At 43.7% G+C, this 16,900-nt stretch overlaps 1 protein-coding gene across 1 annotated transcript in view; it reads right to left on the reverse strand.

Annotated features, from left to right (window-relative positions):
- The window catches only part of RAPGEF4 (Rap guanine nucleotide exchange factor 4), a 234,699-nt gene that overhangs the window by 11,269 nt on the left and 206,530 nt on the right, over positions 1-16,900 (reverse strand). The window contains exons 21-26 of the mRNA XM_027128182.1: positions 13,131-13,256; positions 12,537-12,715; positions 9,570-9,660; positions 5,699-5,749; positions 5,018-5,105; positions 4,538-4,602 (exon numbers count right to left, since the gene is read on the reverse strand). Of these exons, the coding sequence (XP_026983983.1) occupies positions 4,538-4,602; positions 5,018-5,105; positions 5,699-5,749; positions 9,570-9,660; positions 12,537-12,715; positions 13,131-13,256 (600 nt within the window). The remainder of the gene's footprint in view (positions 1-4,537; positions 4,603-5,017; positions 5,106-5,698; positions 5,750-9,569; positions 9,661-12,536; positions 12,716-13,130; positions 13,257-16,900) is intronic.

The following is a 16,900-nucleotide window of genomic DNA, read 5'->3' on the forward strand; positions in this document are numbered from 1 at the left end:
TAGTGTTCATCTTTTCTGGATATATGCCCAGAAGTGGGATTGCTGGATCATATGGTAGCTCTATTAGTTTTTTAAGGACCCTCCATACTCTTCTCCATAGTGGTGGTACAAATTTACGTTCCCACCAACAGTGTAGGAGGATTCCCTCTTCTCCACACCCTCTCCAGCATTTGTAGACTTTTTGATGATGGCCATTCTGACCAGTGTGAGGTGGTACCTCATTGTAGTTTTGATTTGCATTTCTCTAATAATTAGCAATGTTGAGCATCTTTTCATGTGTTTGTTAGCCATCTGTATGTCTTTCTTGGAGAAACATCTATTTAGGTCTTCTGCCCATGTTTTGATCAGGTTGTTTTTCGGTTATTGAGTTGTATGAGTGGTTTATATATTTTGGAAATTAAGCCCTTGTCGTTTGCATCGTTTGCAAGTATTTTCTCCCATTCCATAAGTTGTCTTTTCATTTTGTTTATGGTTTCCTTTGCTGGGCAAAAGGTTATAAGTTTATGTCCCATTTGTTTATTTTTGCTTTTTCTATTGCCTTGGGAGACGACTGACCTAAGAAAATATTGCTACGATTTATGTCAGAGAATGTTTTGCCTATGCTCTCTTCTAGGAATTTTATGGTGTCATGCCTTATATTTAAGTCTTTAAGCCATTTTGAATTTACTTTTCTGTATGGTGTAAGGGAGTGTTCTAACCTCATTGATCTATATGTGGCTGTCCCACTTTCCTAACACAACTTGCTGTAGAGACTGTCTTTTCTCTATTTTGACATCTCTTTTATTACTGTTTTGAACTAGTTTATACCCTTTATTGATTTTTAATACTTCATGTGTTTATGTTTTATTTTCTTAACTGCATATAATCTCCTAAAAGCTAAGGACTACTTTTTGGATTTCTTTATATTTCCTAGCAAAATTCTTTGCCTAGACACTCTACACATATTTAATTGCTTTGAAAAAACATAGCCTTTGGAACATCTGCATTTAGCCCAGTTCATGTATTCTATATAAAGAAGTAAACTTTCAAAGTCCTTTGGTAGATTTCTATTGTGTTGGAAAGGTCTGGGAATTGGGTGGATTTGAACACTTAAAGATTTTTATTTGGAGATTCTTTTTTCCATAGCTTGATATAAGTCCAGTGCTCTAACCGTGAATCTTGTAATAATGTTATTGATGATAGAAGACAAATTGTTGCTAATAATGTAACGGCATGATTAGTGATACAGAAATATAAGGGTTCAAAACATTTCTCTTCCTTTATGAATTAATTACCTTCTATTACTGTTTCCAGAAGTATAGAAGTTTGCCTTAGGCTTCTCTTTCCAAATAAAATGACTATCTTAAAATAATATTCATAAATAAATCCACCTAAATATGGGTGTGTCTGAAATAGAACCAACCTCCTAATACAGCAGCAACTGTGGCTATCAGCATGCTTCATGCAGCCTGGGGTAGTGGCAGCCGGCCAGCATATTATCCTCTGATCCATTGCTAGTCTACTTCCTAAATGTTATAAATATTCATGTATGCCATAGAAAGCTACACACAGGGCTTTATTCAAACATTTTTTTGAATATTCCTTTATGTTCCCCCCAAAGGAAAGAATGTCTGCTTTTTTTTTTTTTTTTGGCATAAGGATCAGAGTGTGAATTCCCTTTTGTTCATACTCATAAATCCTGAAAACCAATATGCAACAAATTCTCTAATCCTCATTTCATACCTCAAGGGTGAAGAGGTTCAAAATAAAAATACTTCGGGTTGGCATGGTAGTTCACCGTGACTGTGCAATGTTGCCACCAAGAAAAGACATCTGTGCTCCCGACTACCCTGGTGACTTCTGCCCCTGGCAGGGGCTCCCTCAGGGGATACAGCCTCCCAGCCCCACAAAGGCTGCCAGCTCTGCTTACCACCTTGGTGAGCACGATGAATGACTGGGAAGCTGCACGGACATGAACCTGAAAAGGGAGACAGACACATCCTTCCCCAGGAATGCAGTAATAACACCAGCCACTAGTGGGAGTTGTAAGTGGTGGTATGGGGGCAGGGGTGGGCTAGTTTATGGGGAGAAAAGGCTGGAAAGGTGGCAACAAGTGCCAGGTGGTCTAAGCCCGGTTTAAAGAACATAATCAAATCTTTTTGAAACTCCAGTTCATTTTTCGGTAACACCTAACTCATGGAAGGGTAACTGTAAAATCCCACTTGCTCGTGGTATGATTTATCAAATGAAGTAAAACTGATCACTGCTGGAACAGAGAACTTAACAGTATCCTTTCGGTATCCTTCCTCTCCTTTTCTTTCATAGTGATAGAACCCCTTAATTTTGAGTGGGGCGCATAGATACCCAAAATAAGGACTACATATTCTAACTTCCTTTTCATGGGACTACGTTTCTTCTGGCCAATAAAATGTGAGGCAAGGGGTGAGTGCGATTCCAGGTCACATCCTTACACGGAAGAAGCAGGTCTTCACGTTTTTCCTTTTCCCTTCCCTCTAGCTGAAACGGGGGTGGTGGTGGTCCACCACCTTGGACCATGTGGATGGTGAAATGGCAAGACAGGAGAAGGCTGGACCCTGACTGCTTCGTGGAGCAGAGCTTCCATACTTGGACATTTAAGTGCGAAAGGAATAGACTTATCTTGCTTAAGCCATGGCTAACTTAGGTTTCCATTACTGCAGCTGAACTGCTGTCTTAGCTCTACAGTCGCTTTCAATCAAAAGTGGACTTTCTCAGAGCAGGATGTGAAGGACCTCTCTCCTCACTGACAGGTATGTCAGAACCTACTGCTGTGGGCACGAAGTACAGAAACAGGGAAGAGGAATTCCCTTAACATCCACTGAATACGATCCTGACTCTTCCTTCCCAGGTTGTGGATGAGACACACCAAGATCTAAAAACCCAGATAAAACAGCTTTCGTCCTCCTTGACAGATATTTTTGCTGTTCTTGTTTGTTCTGTTAACTTTAACAATCAGAAGTTCTAAAGCCCAGTCAACTCTTTAGGAAACTGACTTCTACGCCTCTGTGCACGTGTGTATTTTACAGTCAGATGGTTGGCTTAGCCACCCGAGTGACGCGGGAGGTTCTTTACCTATTTGCTAAATCTTTCATTTCTGGACAACAAGTTTTCTTTTGAGAAATCAGGGAAATATGTTTAATTCTCCATACTAATAGGTGAGCAAAGAACGTTTTTACTTTGATCGTAGAATGATTAAACCAACACAGTAATAGAGATGTTCCTACCCTACCCTTGGTGTGCGGGGAAGAGGAGAAGACTGCTGAGAAATATTTGCCCTCTAGTACAGGGTGTCTCTGAGGAGTGTGGACTCATGTGCTATTTCCTAAGAAGTTTAAGGTACGGGCCACGGTGCCCAGCACTTGCTGCAGTTCTTTACCAGGCTGGGCTTTGCAACATGCTCATCCCCAAAGTTGAATGGTAGGATCCTTACGGGATGACTGCGGGATGTTGCGAATTCTGGAGTCGCACACAGTAGCTGGATTTCGGGAAACAATTAGAACAGTTTTCTGAGAAGAATGCTTACAAGGCTGTATGGCTTACAGGAAGCCTTACATACTCTGGACCCACCAGTAATCCCCAGGGGTAGATTGGTGTGTCAAGAATCTCCATTTTCTGTTGGGGAAATTGACCCGCGGAGAACTTAAGGGACACCTACAAAGTGATGAAGCTGAGAACGGACCCTCGTGTCTCCTGAACTCCGAGCTCTGAGCTTTTCCCGTAGCGCCACGTCCATCACTGCAAAGCGAACCGCGGGCACGTTCTCACCCACACAGAGATAAAACCCTACCACCCCATCCATGCAGGCTGCAGCCAAAGGACTTAGAAGACAATGGAGCATTCCTGAACATGCACTATGTCGCTAAAGAAAGGCTTTGGCAAGACCTGCCTTATTGCTTCACAGAAGATAAGAAACTGCAAAGTAACTAATGCTTTTTCTGGGGGGTCGGGGGGAGGAGGCTGGAAAATAGTGACTATGTGCCAGTTCCACACAACTGTTAACTTTAAAAAGTTTGTTTTTGGTTATGAAGATTTTCAAGTTCCCGCTCTGAACTTGGGTGCACTTTACTGGCATAAGCAATACACACTCAGATGACGACTGTATGATAAAGATCCTCTGTAGGGTTGCCTTCTACCTCCATGCACTAAAGTCAGCCTCAGCAGATAAGCATTTCAAAGGCATCCTGGGGCAGTCTAGCTCCACCAACCTTCCGACAAAACAACAACATGGAAGTCACTCTGGAACATTCGTGCATTTTAGCAACAGGCAGCTAAGGACGAAGCACACAGCATAAAAGCTAGCCGCTGCTGTGAGCCGCGGCACAAATACTATTCAATTTCACAAAAGAGAACTGACAGACTAACAGAGGTAGCCAATTTGAACTGAATATTTCACAGCTCCTTTATGTGTAACTAGCTTTTTAACATGGCAGCATCTATGGAAATTATTTCCTTTATTAGTACAAATGCAAATTTTATTTTTTAAAAACCATCATGGTTAAGGTTATAATACCATACGTACCATTTTTTCAAAGTTTACTAGATTGTCAATGAATGTCTTGTTCCCCTCATGAGTAAATGTCATATCTGCAAAGAAATAAAAGTCACATTCGAATCACTAACAGAAATATGTCATACCAAGAAACCAGAATAGCACCATTAGATTATGCTGGAGGATTTGCAAGACACTGCAATTGAAAAAAGCCGATAATAGTTCCTTTTATGTTAGGTGTTTACGTTTCTAAAGCACTTTCCCTGAGCTTAGTAAAATTTCCAAACTGACCCTCTGTTGCACTGTCAAGTCTTTCAAACCATGCACAGATCCCTGCTCCTCCAATAATCTTTCCAACCCTTTCAGAAAAGTCAGGGCTGAGAGGAGATGATGAGGAAGGTGGAAAGATGGGATCATTCTTCCCGAGGAGGTCAATCTGATTAGGCTCCTGTTCATTTTCTTCCCCACACACTCACCACTGACTCGGCCTGTGCACTTCCTTGGAATTACCTTTAATGAGCAAAGGCATGAAGGGGATGAGAGGAGGGTCCAGCTTGGCTACCGTCAGCCTGTAGGCCCTGTGGTTTCTTGAAGGATCCTTTAGAGAAACAAAGAGATCCTGGTTAATGACTAGTGACACGTGCACCACCCCCTCTACCTCCCAACACACCCAGCCTTGTCATTTCCCAGTCGGGGAGTTTTGAATCGAGTGTAGCTACAAAAGAAAGGTGGCTTCAGTTAAACTGATTTTTGTTTTAAAACAACTTCCTGTATCACATGAAAATAATTTACTTTTTGTTTCCTTTTTCCCTCCATCACTCCTGCCAAGTCCCACTCACTCCATTTCTGTCCGTTAACACCTCCCAGCCAATGGGGAAAAATAATTTTGGCAAGCCGAGGAAAATGCAGCTTCCAATCCTTAGCCAGCCTGTGCTAGGTGGAAAGGATCCCATTACACTGCTTTTCTTAGTTACACAAATTGACCTTATGTGGGACATAAGTCCTGTTTCAGTTAGTACCTGAGGTGCCGTTCATTAGTCGGACATGCTTGTTTTAGCAGCACTAAAATGGGATCATAAACTTCTTAAAGTCAGACAAGGACAGATAAAATTTCTGAAATGAGAACTTCAGCTAATCGGAAATTGGATTAATGCAGACCGTGAACAGAATAAAGGAGCCACTGTCACTCACCATTAAACTTTCAAACTCCGCATAGAACTTCTTGAACTTGCTTGGCAGTTTCTGTCAAGGAAATGAAAATGCCACACTCATAAGTCACATTCAACATCTAGCTACGTATCGTGTTACCATTTCTAGGGGAAGTTATTACTTTTGGCTCTTAAACATCTCTAAGACAGGCCAGACTGTAATCTGTCTTGTCATTTGAGGATAATCTTAGAGAACTCGTCTTTCCAAAGTCTTAACCTAGTTGAACCAAAACTAACTATGGGTGCTTTGGTCTTAACTGCTTTTATAATGTTTTCTGAAATGGGTTATTCATAGAGAGGGCTGCATTCCCAGACTACAAGTGGTTTGGCATTAACCCTCCACTGTTTTAAACTCTCGCATTCCCACAATTAGGAATTTAGACCAGGGAATATTAGGATTAACAGTTTTGGAAACTACCTAGGTTCAACCCTCCTCCTCCTCTACGACGTAAAGCTACAAGAGAACAGGGATTTTTATCAGTTTTGTTTATTGCTATATACTGAGGGCCTAAAAGAGTGTCAGGTACAGAGTAAGTGCTCAATACATGTTTAATTGACTAGATTAAACCTGTGTTTTATAGATGGAAGAAATTAAACCTCATAGATTAAATGACATGCCAAAGTCACACAGCTGATGATGGTCAGAGCCTCTGTAATTCACATCTCCTGCCTCCTTTCCTATCGCCTCTATCATATGTGCTATGCTTTCCTACATAAGCATTTCTCCCACAGGATTTCTCTGCCTTGCTATAATACAAAAATAGATAGTTCTATCAATTTAGTCATTCCTCATGGTTATATTTTGGCATATGATTCAATACCACACACTCACACCGTAGGTCAATGATGAATCATCTTTCAATCTATTGGTTCTCACTTTGCTTAGGTCCTGCGCTTACAGTAAAGCTGAATTTTTCTAACAGGGTCACACCAAGGCATAGCAGCGTGATGTTCCCCATCCCGAGACCGTGGAGGTGCTGACCAGGTCCTGGGCCATGAATGCCCCGCTCAGCTCTGCTTCACACAGTGAAGTCTACCATCAACAACTGACTCGCCCCATCAGGCCTCTGCAAGCCACCCAAAAGCTCCTCTCTCTTCTTTTTCTCTCTTCTCTGAATGGGTTTGTCACATTCCCATTTAAACACTATAAACCATCTTATTTTGCTTCTAGGAACTAGTCTCCTTATAATGTCTAAACTCATTGTCCTAGTGCCTCTTTTCAAGTTGGGTTTCAGGGAAACCTGATATCCTCGTTTAGGGGGAAAGGTTCAAAGTGATGAAGGCTGGGATGGGCATCAAGGGATACAAGGGTCTCATGCTCCACGGAGTGTCCAAATCATCATGCTAGGTGATAACTTTCCGTGAACACAGACAAGTTACAAAATTAGGAGCGAATGACTTTTTTTTTTTTTTTTTTTGCAGTACGCGGGCCTCTCCCTGTTGTGGCCTCTCCCGTTGCGGAGCACAGGCTCCGGACGCGCAGGCTCAACGGCCATGGCTCACGGGCCCAGCCGCTCCGCGGCATGTGGGATCTTCCCGGACCGGGGCACGAACCCGTGTCCCCTGCATCGGCAGGCGGACTCTCAACCACTGCGCCACCAGGGAAGCCCCGCGAACGACATTTTTGGTTAGATCTATCACTCTAGTTCTCTTTCTGTGCTTAGCTGACTTTTGGGTCAAAAGCCGGAGTGCATGTGGTAATAAAACATGTGGGTCTTAATACTATTACCTATCCACATCCCATGCTTTCGGAGCAGGGGTTCTCAACTGGGGGCAATTTTGTACCCACACCCAGGGATATTTGGTGATGTCTACAGACCTTTCCTGTTGTCACAGCTGGGGTGGATGGAGGGAGAGGCGCTACTGGTATACAGTAGATTGAGGCCAGGGGTGCTGCTAAGCCTCCTACATGGCCAGGACATCACCCCCACCCCCCCGCCCCATACAACAAAGAAGAATGATCCTGCCTGAAGTGTCAAGACCACTGAGGCCGAGAAACTCGGCTCTGGGTTCTTACTCCCACTGGCTTTATCTCAGAGGCGTCTTTCCCCTCTACGCTGGACCATTCCCTTTGCCGCGTGGCTTCACTCTGTTTTCTGTTTTGTTCATCGACTCTCTCACGCGTGTCTTCTAGTTCCCAGAGGGCAGGCACTATTTCCCACTTTGCTCCTGCTGCCATCGTGCTGTTGTCGTGTGGGAAGCATGTGGGAGGGTCTTGGCAAGTCCAGGCAGATAAACCCAAATCAAAGACGCTCAAGAATGAAAGCTCTTCCTACAGAATGATCCAATTACATCTCAACTTAAGAGATAAAGGCTTACGAATGATGAAAGGTGACTCTCCTCTTTCCAGCAATACGCAAGGATGGAAACACAAGCTCACAGGCTGCTGTGCTCCTTCCTCTCCCCGTGGAATGAAGGACTGGCCAATAAACTCTCTCCCTTTGCTGCCTGTCCCCCCCGCCGCCCCCCAAGCAGCCTCCTATTTCTCTCTTTAGACCAGGAAAGGGGATGCTGAGAGTGTTTCCCCCACGCTACGGCCTTAATGTCTAGCTGCTGTTATGTGCACCTATATCTGGCCTTCCCGGACCCCATGAGGCTTCTTTGATTTTCCCAGCCAAATCATCTGGACTCTGTGAGCGTGAAAAGCTGGAAACAAGCGGGGGAAAGCAGACTCTCTGAGAGGGAACCCTAGATCTCCAAAGAGCTGTGGGCTACAAGAAGGGGAGGCGTGCACCCTGGCTTCATTGCTTACATTTATTGGCAGCACCAACTTTTTTTTACTAGCCGGAAGATGACCCAGCCAAATGGCGTGCAGGCCTCACCAATTCCCTCATTCCTATATTCAGGGGATGAGCTGCTGAGTGCAGCATCTGCTGGAAATTTTCAGAGAAACCCAAGACAGAAGGACCTGTGAGGACCTGTCCTATAAACAGTGGAAACATTGAGGAGGAACAGAGAAAGAAAACAGTTTCAAGAGGGAAGCAGGGAAGAAAATGTTTCAAGGAAAACATTTAGAGATGCAAACAGCTGCCTCTGGTGCCTTTTTACAGCAGCATTGCAAATTAAGATCTGTGTTACCTACTCCTTGCTCTCTTTTCGTGTCCCACTTACACATGCCTTTTTATTTTTAGAAAGAGTCTATTTTCGTGTGTATGTTCCATTAGAGATTAATATTTCTTTGACTACATACCACATGTAAGGGGTCAGGCATATTTTGAGTACTTAGCTAATGAAAAACGAAGCTGTACTCTAGCACACATAACCAACTATCAACAAACCATTAATCGTATTTGCTACAGAAATTCACAACACACCTGCATAACTTTTGCACCAAACCGAATTCTAGCCAACTGTTGCTCCTCCGTACACAGAGAGGTCTGCTAGTAGTTAGGAGATGCTTGGTACCCAGCTGGGCCAAACAGTTGGCCTTCTGGTTAATTCTCCCAGGAGCAAAATGACTACTGGGATAAAAATGGATCTTCTGTCCTCTCTTAATTACAGATAAGGCTTATTTAAAAAGCAAGAAGCAGACATTTCAGAGAACAATAGGATCTATGAACAAGATGAAGTAATCCAAGCAATGCTATACCTAGGAACTAGACTTATTATTATTTACATTGTATAGTCCAGGAAGCTGAGACACCCCTCATCCCCTCCCCCTCCTCTACAAAAGGACAATGCCTTTTAAAATTCACACTCTGAGGCAAAAGGAGACAGGTCACCTCCCTCAAAGTGCCCCACCTTTCCCACTGTTATACAAGCATGAGTGATATTTCTATAAAAAAAGACTCACTGGTGAGCCTGTGTTTTGACTCTTCAGGCAAATTCGCAGCTGGATCTCAGCTGAAGCTTACCTCCCATGTTAGTGCCAAGCGGCTCACAGCAACATTACTTAGTCCCATGACGATGGCAAAAAAGGAATTCAGATTCTTGTACTCCTTACAGCTGAAACACAAGAGGCACATACTGGGGTAAAATGCCACTTTTGAGTGAGATAAAAAAAAATTAGAGTTCTATTTTCTGATGGTCATTAATATTCGGCAGGACTCCTTTATGAGAGCAGGCAATGACAGATTTAATGCTCTGTGTAAGTTCCACTTGGGTGACCGTGTTCTGTTGTTTGATTTCTCACTGTAATTTTAGGAAGGTGATGGTTTGGGCCATCTAGGTTCAGGTTTTGAGGAGGAAGTTCAAGACACCTGCCCTAGGGATTGCTATTGTAATCCCAGAGCTTGCTAAAAGCCTTGTTGGACCTGGAGCGAAACATCTCACGGGCTAAGAAGAGAGAACGCAAAATGTTCTTGGAGACTTCCAGACTTTCAGGCTGAAGCCGGACACCTCAGGCTCTGGCAGCATGAGAGGGAACGAAGGAAAATCACACTGCTGCAGCCGCCAGGGCTTCTACCTGCCATGCAAATGCTTCCAATTTGTTGAAAAATGTCAGCTTACAAATCATGATCCCCATATAGCTAATAACCTAAACAACTGACCAAAAAATGACCTTACTTTGTTTTACCAATGTCAATGAAGCTGATCATTTTGAATCTGTATTTATGCCATTATTAGCTTTTATGAATATATATTTGGGAAGAAGAATATTGTGGAACACCACCAAAGGTTCTTATTAGAATGCAATGTTTAGCCCAGGTACTTGGTTTAACTTAAGAAAGAAAAAAAGAAAGGAATCTTCGACTTCTTTATACCAGCTCCTTGCAAAGGGAAAGAAGGATTCATTTTGCGAGGAGCACAAATCCTTTACCACAAATCAATATGGTTATCTAAGTTGACTACATCATAATTAAATCTTCTTTGGATTAGCATTTTCGCAAAAGGCTAATTGTTGCATGTGCTGCCTGTGTACTCCTTGCAGAGTGATTCATAAATGGTCTGTGTGGAAATGGGAAAACAGATGTAGAGAAGATATGGTGTGTCTCATGCACCGCTAAGGAAGCAGGCGGGGCCTTCGATGGGCCGGGGCGGTGGCTCTCAGGTCAGGGGCTGAGAGCAACTTCAGAGTCCCCGGACTGCAGGCAGCGAGGCTGGTCATGGACATGTTTGCCTTTGTCCTATCTGTGCGATCATGAAAGCACACGCAGGACTGCAGGGCTGCCTTTCTGCTCACTGCTCTGGTTACCAACTAACTTTATCACCTTAGGTAAGTCACGAAATTTCTCTCTGCCTCAGTCTCCTCACCTGTAAAAGGCGAGGGTAACATTTGGACCCCCAACTTCACAAAGTTCTGGGCAGGTCAAAGAGCTTCAATAGCATATATTGACGTTCTCTAAAAATATCACGCAAAACATGCCAACTGCCACTAGGTTTAAGATCTCATTCGTGTAGATCTTGGTTTCTGAGTCTGCAATCTTCTCCAGCTGGGTTGTGTGAAGAGTTCTACTGTGTAGGACGGCGCAGGTTAAATGACATAAACCAATTTATTCCGAAGGCCAAATCCACCCATAATCAGAAGGAAGAGAGATAAGAAAGGCAAAGACATTAAAAAAAAAAAAATTCCTGAGTTTCTGAAAGGCTCTCCTATGTTGCCCTGTGAAATGGCAGGATAAGGCCCCCAAAGGTTTTCTGGTCTCCACGTCTGTGTGCAGACCTCCCCTCTCCTCCCTTGTTGCACTCGGCACTGCCAGGCTAAGGTGAGGAGGGAACGTGCTCCTGCTAGCAGGGAAGCACATGCCGTCACAGTTTCCAGTCATCTCCTTCCAAGTAAACGGAGGCATTTGTTCCCCGCGATAAGCCTATTCAGGCTCCGGGGGAAAGTGGCTACACTCTGAACCAGAAATTCATAAGCAACGTTCTACCAAATCTTTCTTTCAAAAGGCAGTTTTTCCAAATTAAGAGACACCAGCACTTGAATCCAAGAGATCTGGATATCCCGTTGAACTCCCAAATTTTGGCAAAATAATTCAAGGCATTTGGCAAGCCGACATGTGTAAAACGTGAAGCAGCGTTTGCTTCTTTGTTTAGCTCTGGAAATCAGACTCTGTATGGGATCTAAACTCTTTGGCTCAAGAAAACTGCCCAGCTGGGGTCACTTGTGCTCCCCACCTTCCCGTGCTAGAGCTCCCTGGGTTGAGAAAAGAAAGAAGTCTCCCAGCCACAGCCACAGCCGCATTTAGCATTTTATTTTTAGCACTGTGGTGATACCAAAAACAAGGAAGTAAACAGGAGGCTGTCAGGCATATCTAAATAGCAGGAGAAGATTAAATTCATTTCAGGGAGAAATCTAACTGGCCCCTGCAGTAAATAAATTGTTTCCCATGAAGTGCTGTTAAATAGAATATTTATAAGATGCTTGCTTTTTCTGATGTTTATGGAGATGATTTTCATGGACCAGGTTAGCTCGCCTTTATGCATTTTATGGATTTTATCCCGGCTGAGTCGGATGCACGGTTGTACGTGCATGTCCCCACTGCCCTCTACTGGCAAGAACGTGTCGAGTTAGACCTGGACTCGCCCAGCCTTTCCAACAGAATTTTGTGCAGAACTTTGCTGAAGGAGTCCTTTATGCGGAAGTCGTTTATGCGGAAGTAAGACTACTCATGACGTCTGAGTAGTTCAGAGCAAAAAGAGGTCACGATTTTGACTCGAGCATCAGTGCTGCAGGATGTTAATTTATATATTGGTGTCGAGTATTACAAAAGCTAGACAAAACACATTTTTCGCGAGTTCAGTGATTCTTACGCCCCTCTGGTTGGTCCTGGTACATAAGGAGATTTTATATCTCACTTTTCTTTTTAAGGTGTAATCTAAGGGGACAAAATGAAAACACAGCGCAAACGTTTTTCTCTCTCCAAGTGGATGATACTTACTGGGCCGCGATCTTAATGAATTTTTTTAAGAGCTGAACACGCTTGCTAGGCTGGGAGCAAAGGCAAATCTCAGTGACAACCCAAAACTGAATTTCATTAAACCTCCTGAGGAACAAATCCAAGTTTGCTGTGGTCTTTTTAAAATGATGCCTTCCAAATGTGTGATAGATTAGCTCCAGCTAGAAGAAAGGAAAACAATGTCATGTCTTTGTTTTTCAATCAAAACACCAACTTGGCTCCTCCATTTGACGTGACAAATTGATACTGGTCAGCAAATGTGAATACAGTCACTGACCAGGATTCAACTTGAACTTCAACTTGAAGATCTTAATGGCTCAATGAGGCTTGTTCAATCTGTTAACTATAAACTAGGTGCCACTGGCGTAATATACACAGGAAGACAGAGCTCACTGTAAATCATAAAGATTTTTCTTTAACACTGAAAGGCTTTATAACAGCCTTTATTAATGTACTCAATGATTTTAAAAAACCCTCGCGTGGCTTCCACACATTGCAGCACGTATTAACGTTTACAGGCTGCATCCCGAATTGCCACGATACCTACGAATGAATGCTCTAAACGGAGCACCTTACCTCATGCACACAGCTGAAGAGGTCCCAATCGTACACTGTCATCTGGTATGCCAAATCTTTGGAGCTCATCAATTCAAAAGTTCCCATTGTTCCAACAGTTGGGCCCTCCTGCTCTGGCAAGGGCGTCTATGAATAATAATGCAAAAATGTATCGGAATCTCACAACAGACATGCTGAGTGCTGTCAGGGCTTTGAGGGAAGAGGATTCTGGAGAGGCTTCAGGAATATCTTGAAACTGATTCTACCCCGAGGAGAGAAATGCCTTTGCTCTTAATGCTCACTTGCTTCTGTGCCATTTTTATAGTAATCATCATCACTCTCATCAATTCCACTGACTGAAAAATGTGGACCATGGCAAATAAGATTCAGTGAAGACTGACCCATGGAAGTTCTCTTCTGCATGGGCCTGGGAGCTCCCAGGGAATGATCCCTTTTCCCTGGCAAACATGTAAGCGGTTCTTAAGGACTTTCTTCTCCTATTTCCCACTGAAGCCATTGCAAAGCAGGTACTGGCATGGTGGTTTTGAATGCTTAGCTACAGTGCTACTTACTATTGCAGGGGCTGGTGACAGTGGTAAAGTTGCTGCATGTCCATTTCTCATAACACACTGCCTGGGGTACTAGGTGACAGAGGGCTATGTGATTACATGTGATTACATATGATGTCCAATTGCTCCACTTTCTGAGAGATGCTGAGCCAGGAATGACAGTCACATGGTCATGGTGTTTTGGGCTAGGCATCAGAAAACTAAACTCTGCTACTTTCTGGAAGACCATTGTTCAAGACTTTCCATCCAACTTATCTCATTTTTATTTTACGGGAAATGAGTTAGAGTGCTTTTCCTTAATAAGATGAATGGTTTGTATATATTAGAAACTTACGTATAATATATTAATACCTATTGATCTATAATAATATGTTTAAAGTTACAAAAGTCACACGAATTAAAAGATAATTTCCCCAATATGATGCTAAACATATCTGGATATTCAATATTTATGTTGGAAGTACTCATATCGTTCACATTCTATCATCGTCATCATTATAATCATCACCTATAACCTTGACAGTCTGTGAATGGCCACTGCATTCCGGGCATTGGCAAGTTTGCAGTTTAAAAAAGGAGTCAGCCCTGACCAGCAAGCACAGCACTGCACGCCAGTAAAGAGTCAGCTGCTGGCATTCATTTGCACGTATAAAGGGATGGACAGAAGCATCAAAAAACACCTGACTCTCAGATACACGGAGAAACAGGTGAGGAACATGAATGGGCTTTTTGAGAGTTAGCAGGCGTTTGGAATGAATGTGTGGCCTGAAGAGGTTCTTGGAGAAAGAGATGGGCTTCAAAAGATGAAACAGACACAACTGGGTGGGTTTAGAATGGCAAAGTTTTCCCTGAGTATCCAGGATGGTCTGTCATAGGTTGAAGGATGGCGTGAGAGGCATGAAGGTGAGGAAGCCGTCATGAAACTTACTTGGCAGGAACAGAGAGCTCAGGGGAACCAAAGGGACAGCTTGAACAGCTTTAGAAAGTCTTTGGGTACCAGATGGGAGTTAGGGTTTTGAAACAGACCAGGTTAGTGCCAGTTTTAGAGAGCAGCAGATTCTAAATGTAAACCCCACTCTAATTACACAGACTTGAATGATTCCCTAATCTCTTCACTGTTTCTAGCTCTGATGAGTTGGGGCCCCAGTACCTAGTACCTAGGCTTGTTAAGGGAATTGGATGGGAATAATTTAAGTGTAGCACGTGAGCACAGTGCCTAGCACAGAGGTGGTCCCCCCCGTCCCCTCCAAATTAGTTCCCTTCCCAGCTCTGCTCCCCCAATGCAGAGGTACGGGGAAGTGTGAATGAGTACAGGACCCGGATGTACGAGCCAAATACTGTTGTTCCTGATTCACTTTATGCAGGGCACAGACAGCATGGAAGAAAAACCATTATTCCAAAGTTTTAAAACTTAGGGAACCGACCTGAAGCTGATGGGCAAGTAGCTTATGGAAGCAAATAAGGAGAATGGTTTCAAGCGGGGTAGGTCTCAGGTAGAAATGTCGGGGAAGCTTTTAAATACTTGGTGCGAGAACTCTGTCTCAGGCTCAGACCGGCTCTCCACATTCTGCCCTCCCTCTCGCCCATGTGCTCTGCTGTGGACCTGCCCTCTATTCCTTAGGTTTGCTCTCTCCTCAGTCTAACTGACTCCTTATCTCTTTCCCTTGAGGTCTTATGGCTTTTCACAGAGGGGATAAGTTAACCCAACAAATACAGGGAAGATGCCATTAAATTCTTTTAGTCCTGGAGGCTGGTATATCATCCTGAATCCCTTTTGAGAGAAAAACAGAACCCCCTGTTGAATCTCTACTTTTTTTGAGTGAACAGGGCTCACCAAGCGAAGGGCAGGCCGATCCCTTCCCTCCGTGAACCACCAGAGAGGCAATCCGAGCAGCACAGAGGGCTCCTCTAACTGAAGTGGGGAATTAACATGCTGGCCCCATAGGAAGCAATTCCTTGGACCATTTTCTCATAGAGACCCCTGTGGAAATTTCCTTACAGATGAAGTGTGTAACAGAGCCTATGTAAGGTCTGCATTACACAGACAGATCTGAAAAGTGCCCACACAGAGGCAAAGAACTCCTATAGACTGATTCTTTCTCTCTGCTCTTTTTGAGAGCTGATTTCTCTGTTAAGCCTGGATGGTGGTGATTGGGAGAATAGCACTGTTACCCTCCCATTGTCCAGATGAGGAAACTAAGACATTAAAAGGACGTGCTGATTGTCAGTGACAAAGAGATGGCTAAAGCCAGCTGCCATCTCAGCATCCTCTTTCCTCGTGCTCCCACACCTCTGTGCCTAGCTCTGCCATGGCATTTGTCACATTGGATACTCATTACACTCTGGCGTCCCACGCTATACTGTGAGCTCCCTGAGGCACAAGGACCATGATGCATTCATCTTCAAGACCATCCTAGAGCCAGAATCATCCGCCCGGAATGATAACAGTATAGGCCCTAAATAAAAACCTAAGGAGCTAGTGAATGGATAGAAGTATTTAGAACGAAATTACAGTGCCATGGGGTTTTATTGTAAGTTGCTCTGTACTGACATTTATGTTTAAAATGTCAAGAAAGTAAAACTCTAGAATCCAAGCCCTTAGGCAACTAGGATAAATTACTGGCACTCTACTAATTCTAGACAACACTTCAGCACTACAATTTGTTCTGTTCCAGGCTGTCTGTGTTAGTTTCATCTCCCAATCTGACCATAATTGTCTTCAGGGCAGAGGCTCTGGGACACTGGTTTAGTGTCACACAGAAGCTAGCACTTCATAAGTACGTGTTGATGGATCAAAGGTTTGGCCAACATTCTGTACTGCAGGGGCATCCTGTATACGACTCTTCCTAGACGGACTGTCCTCAAAGAAATCTTTAGAAAGCCAGAAAAGGAGCTCCGTGCCTACAGTTTTGTGAGGCAGGGACAGCTCGACCACTCCTTAGAAACAACAGCATAGCTGGCAGCCCAGTGAATGGCAGAGCACCGACAGGGAAGAAGTTAAGCAAGTTCACGTCTGGGTACTTGCTGCAAAGTAAACTCCCTGCAATTACTCCGGCCTTAAAATGGAAGACGAGCAAGGACTAAGAACTTGTAAGGCTGAAGGGTTGTGTGCAAATAAACAGAGGCTTAAAAACTTAGTATGTGCCCCACAGGGAGCTGGAGATGGTCCACACTCTCCGTCTCTACACCACATCATCGGACACCGCGGCCAAGAACCAGCCG

This window comes from Aethalodelphis obliquidens, unplaced genomic scaffold (assembly GCF_003676395.1).
Source record: "Aethalodelphis obliquidens isolate GAN/ISIS:26980383/991018 unplaced genomic scaffold, ASM367639v1 scaffold2, whole genome shotgun sequence".
Taxonomy (NCBI): domain Eukaryota; kingdom Metazoa; phylum Chordata; class Mammalia; order Artiodactyla; family Delphinidae; genus Aethalodelphis; species Aethalodelphis obliquidens.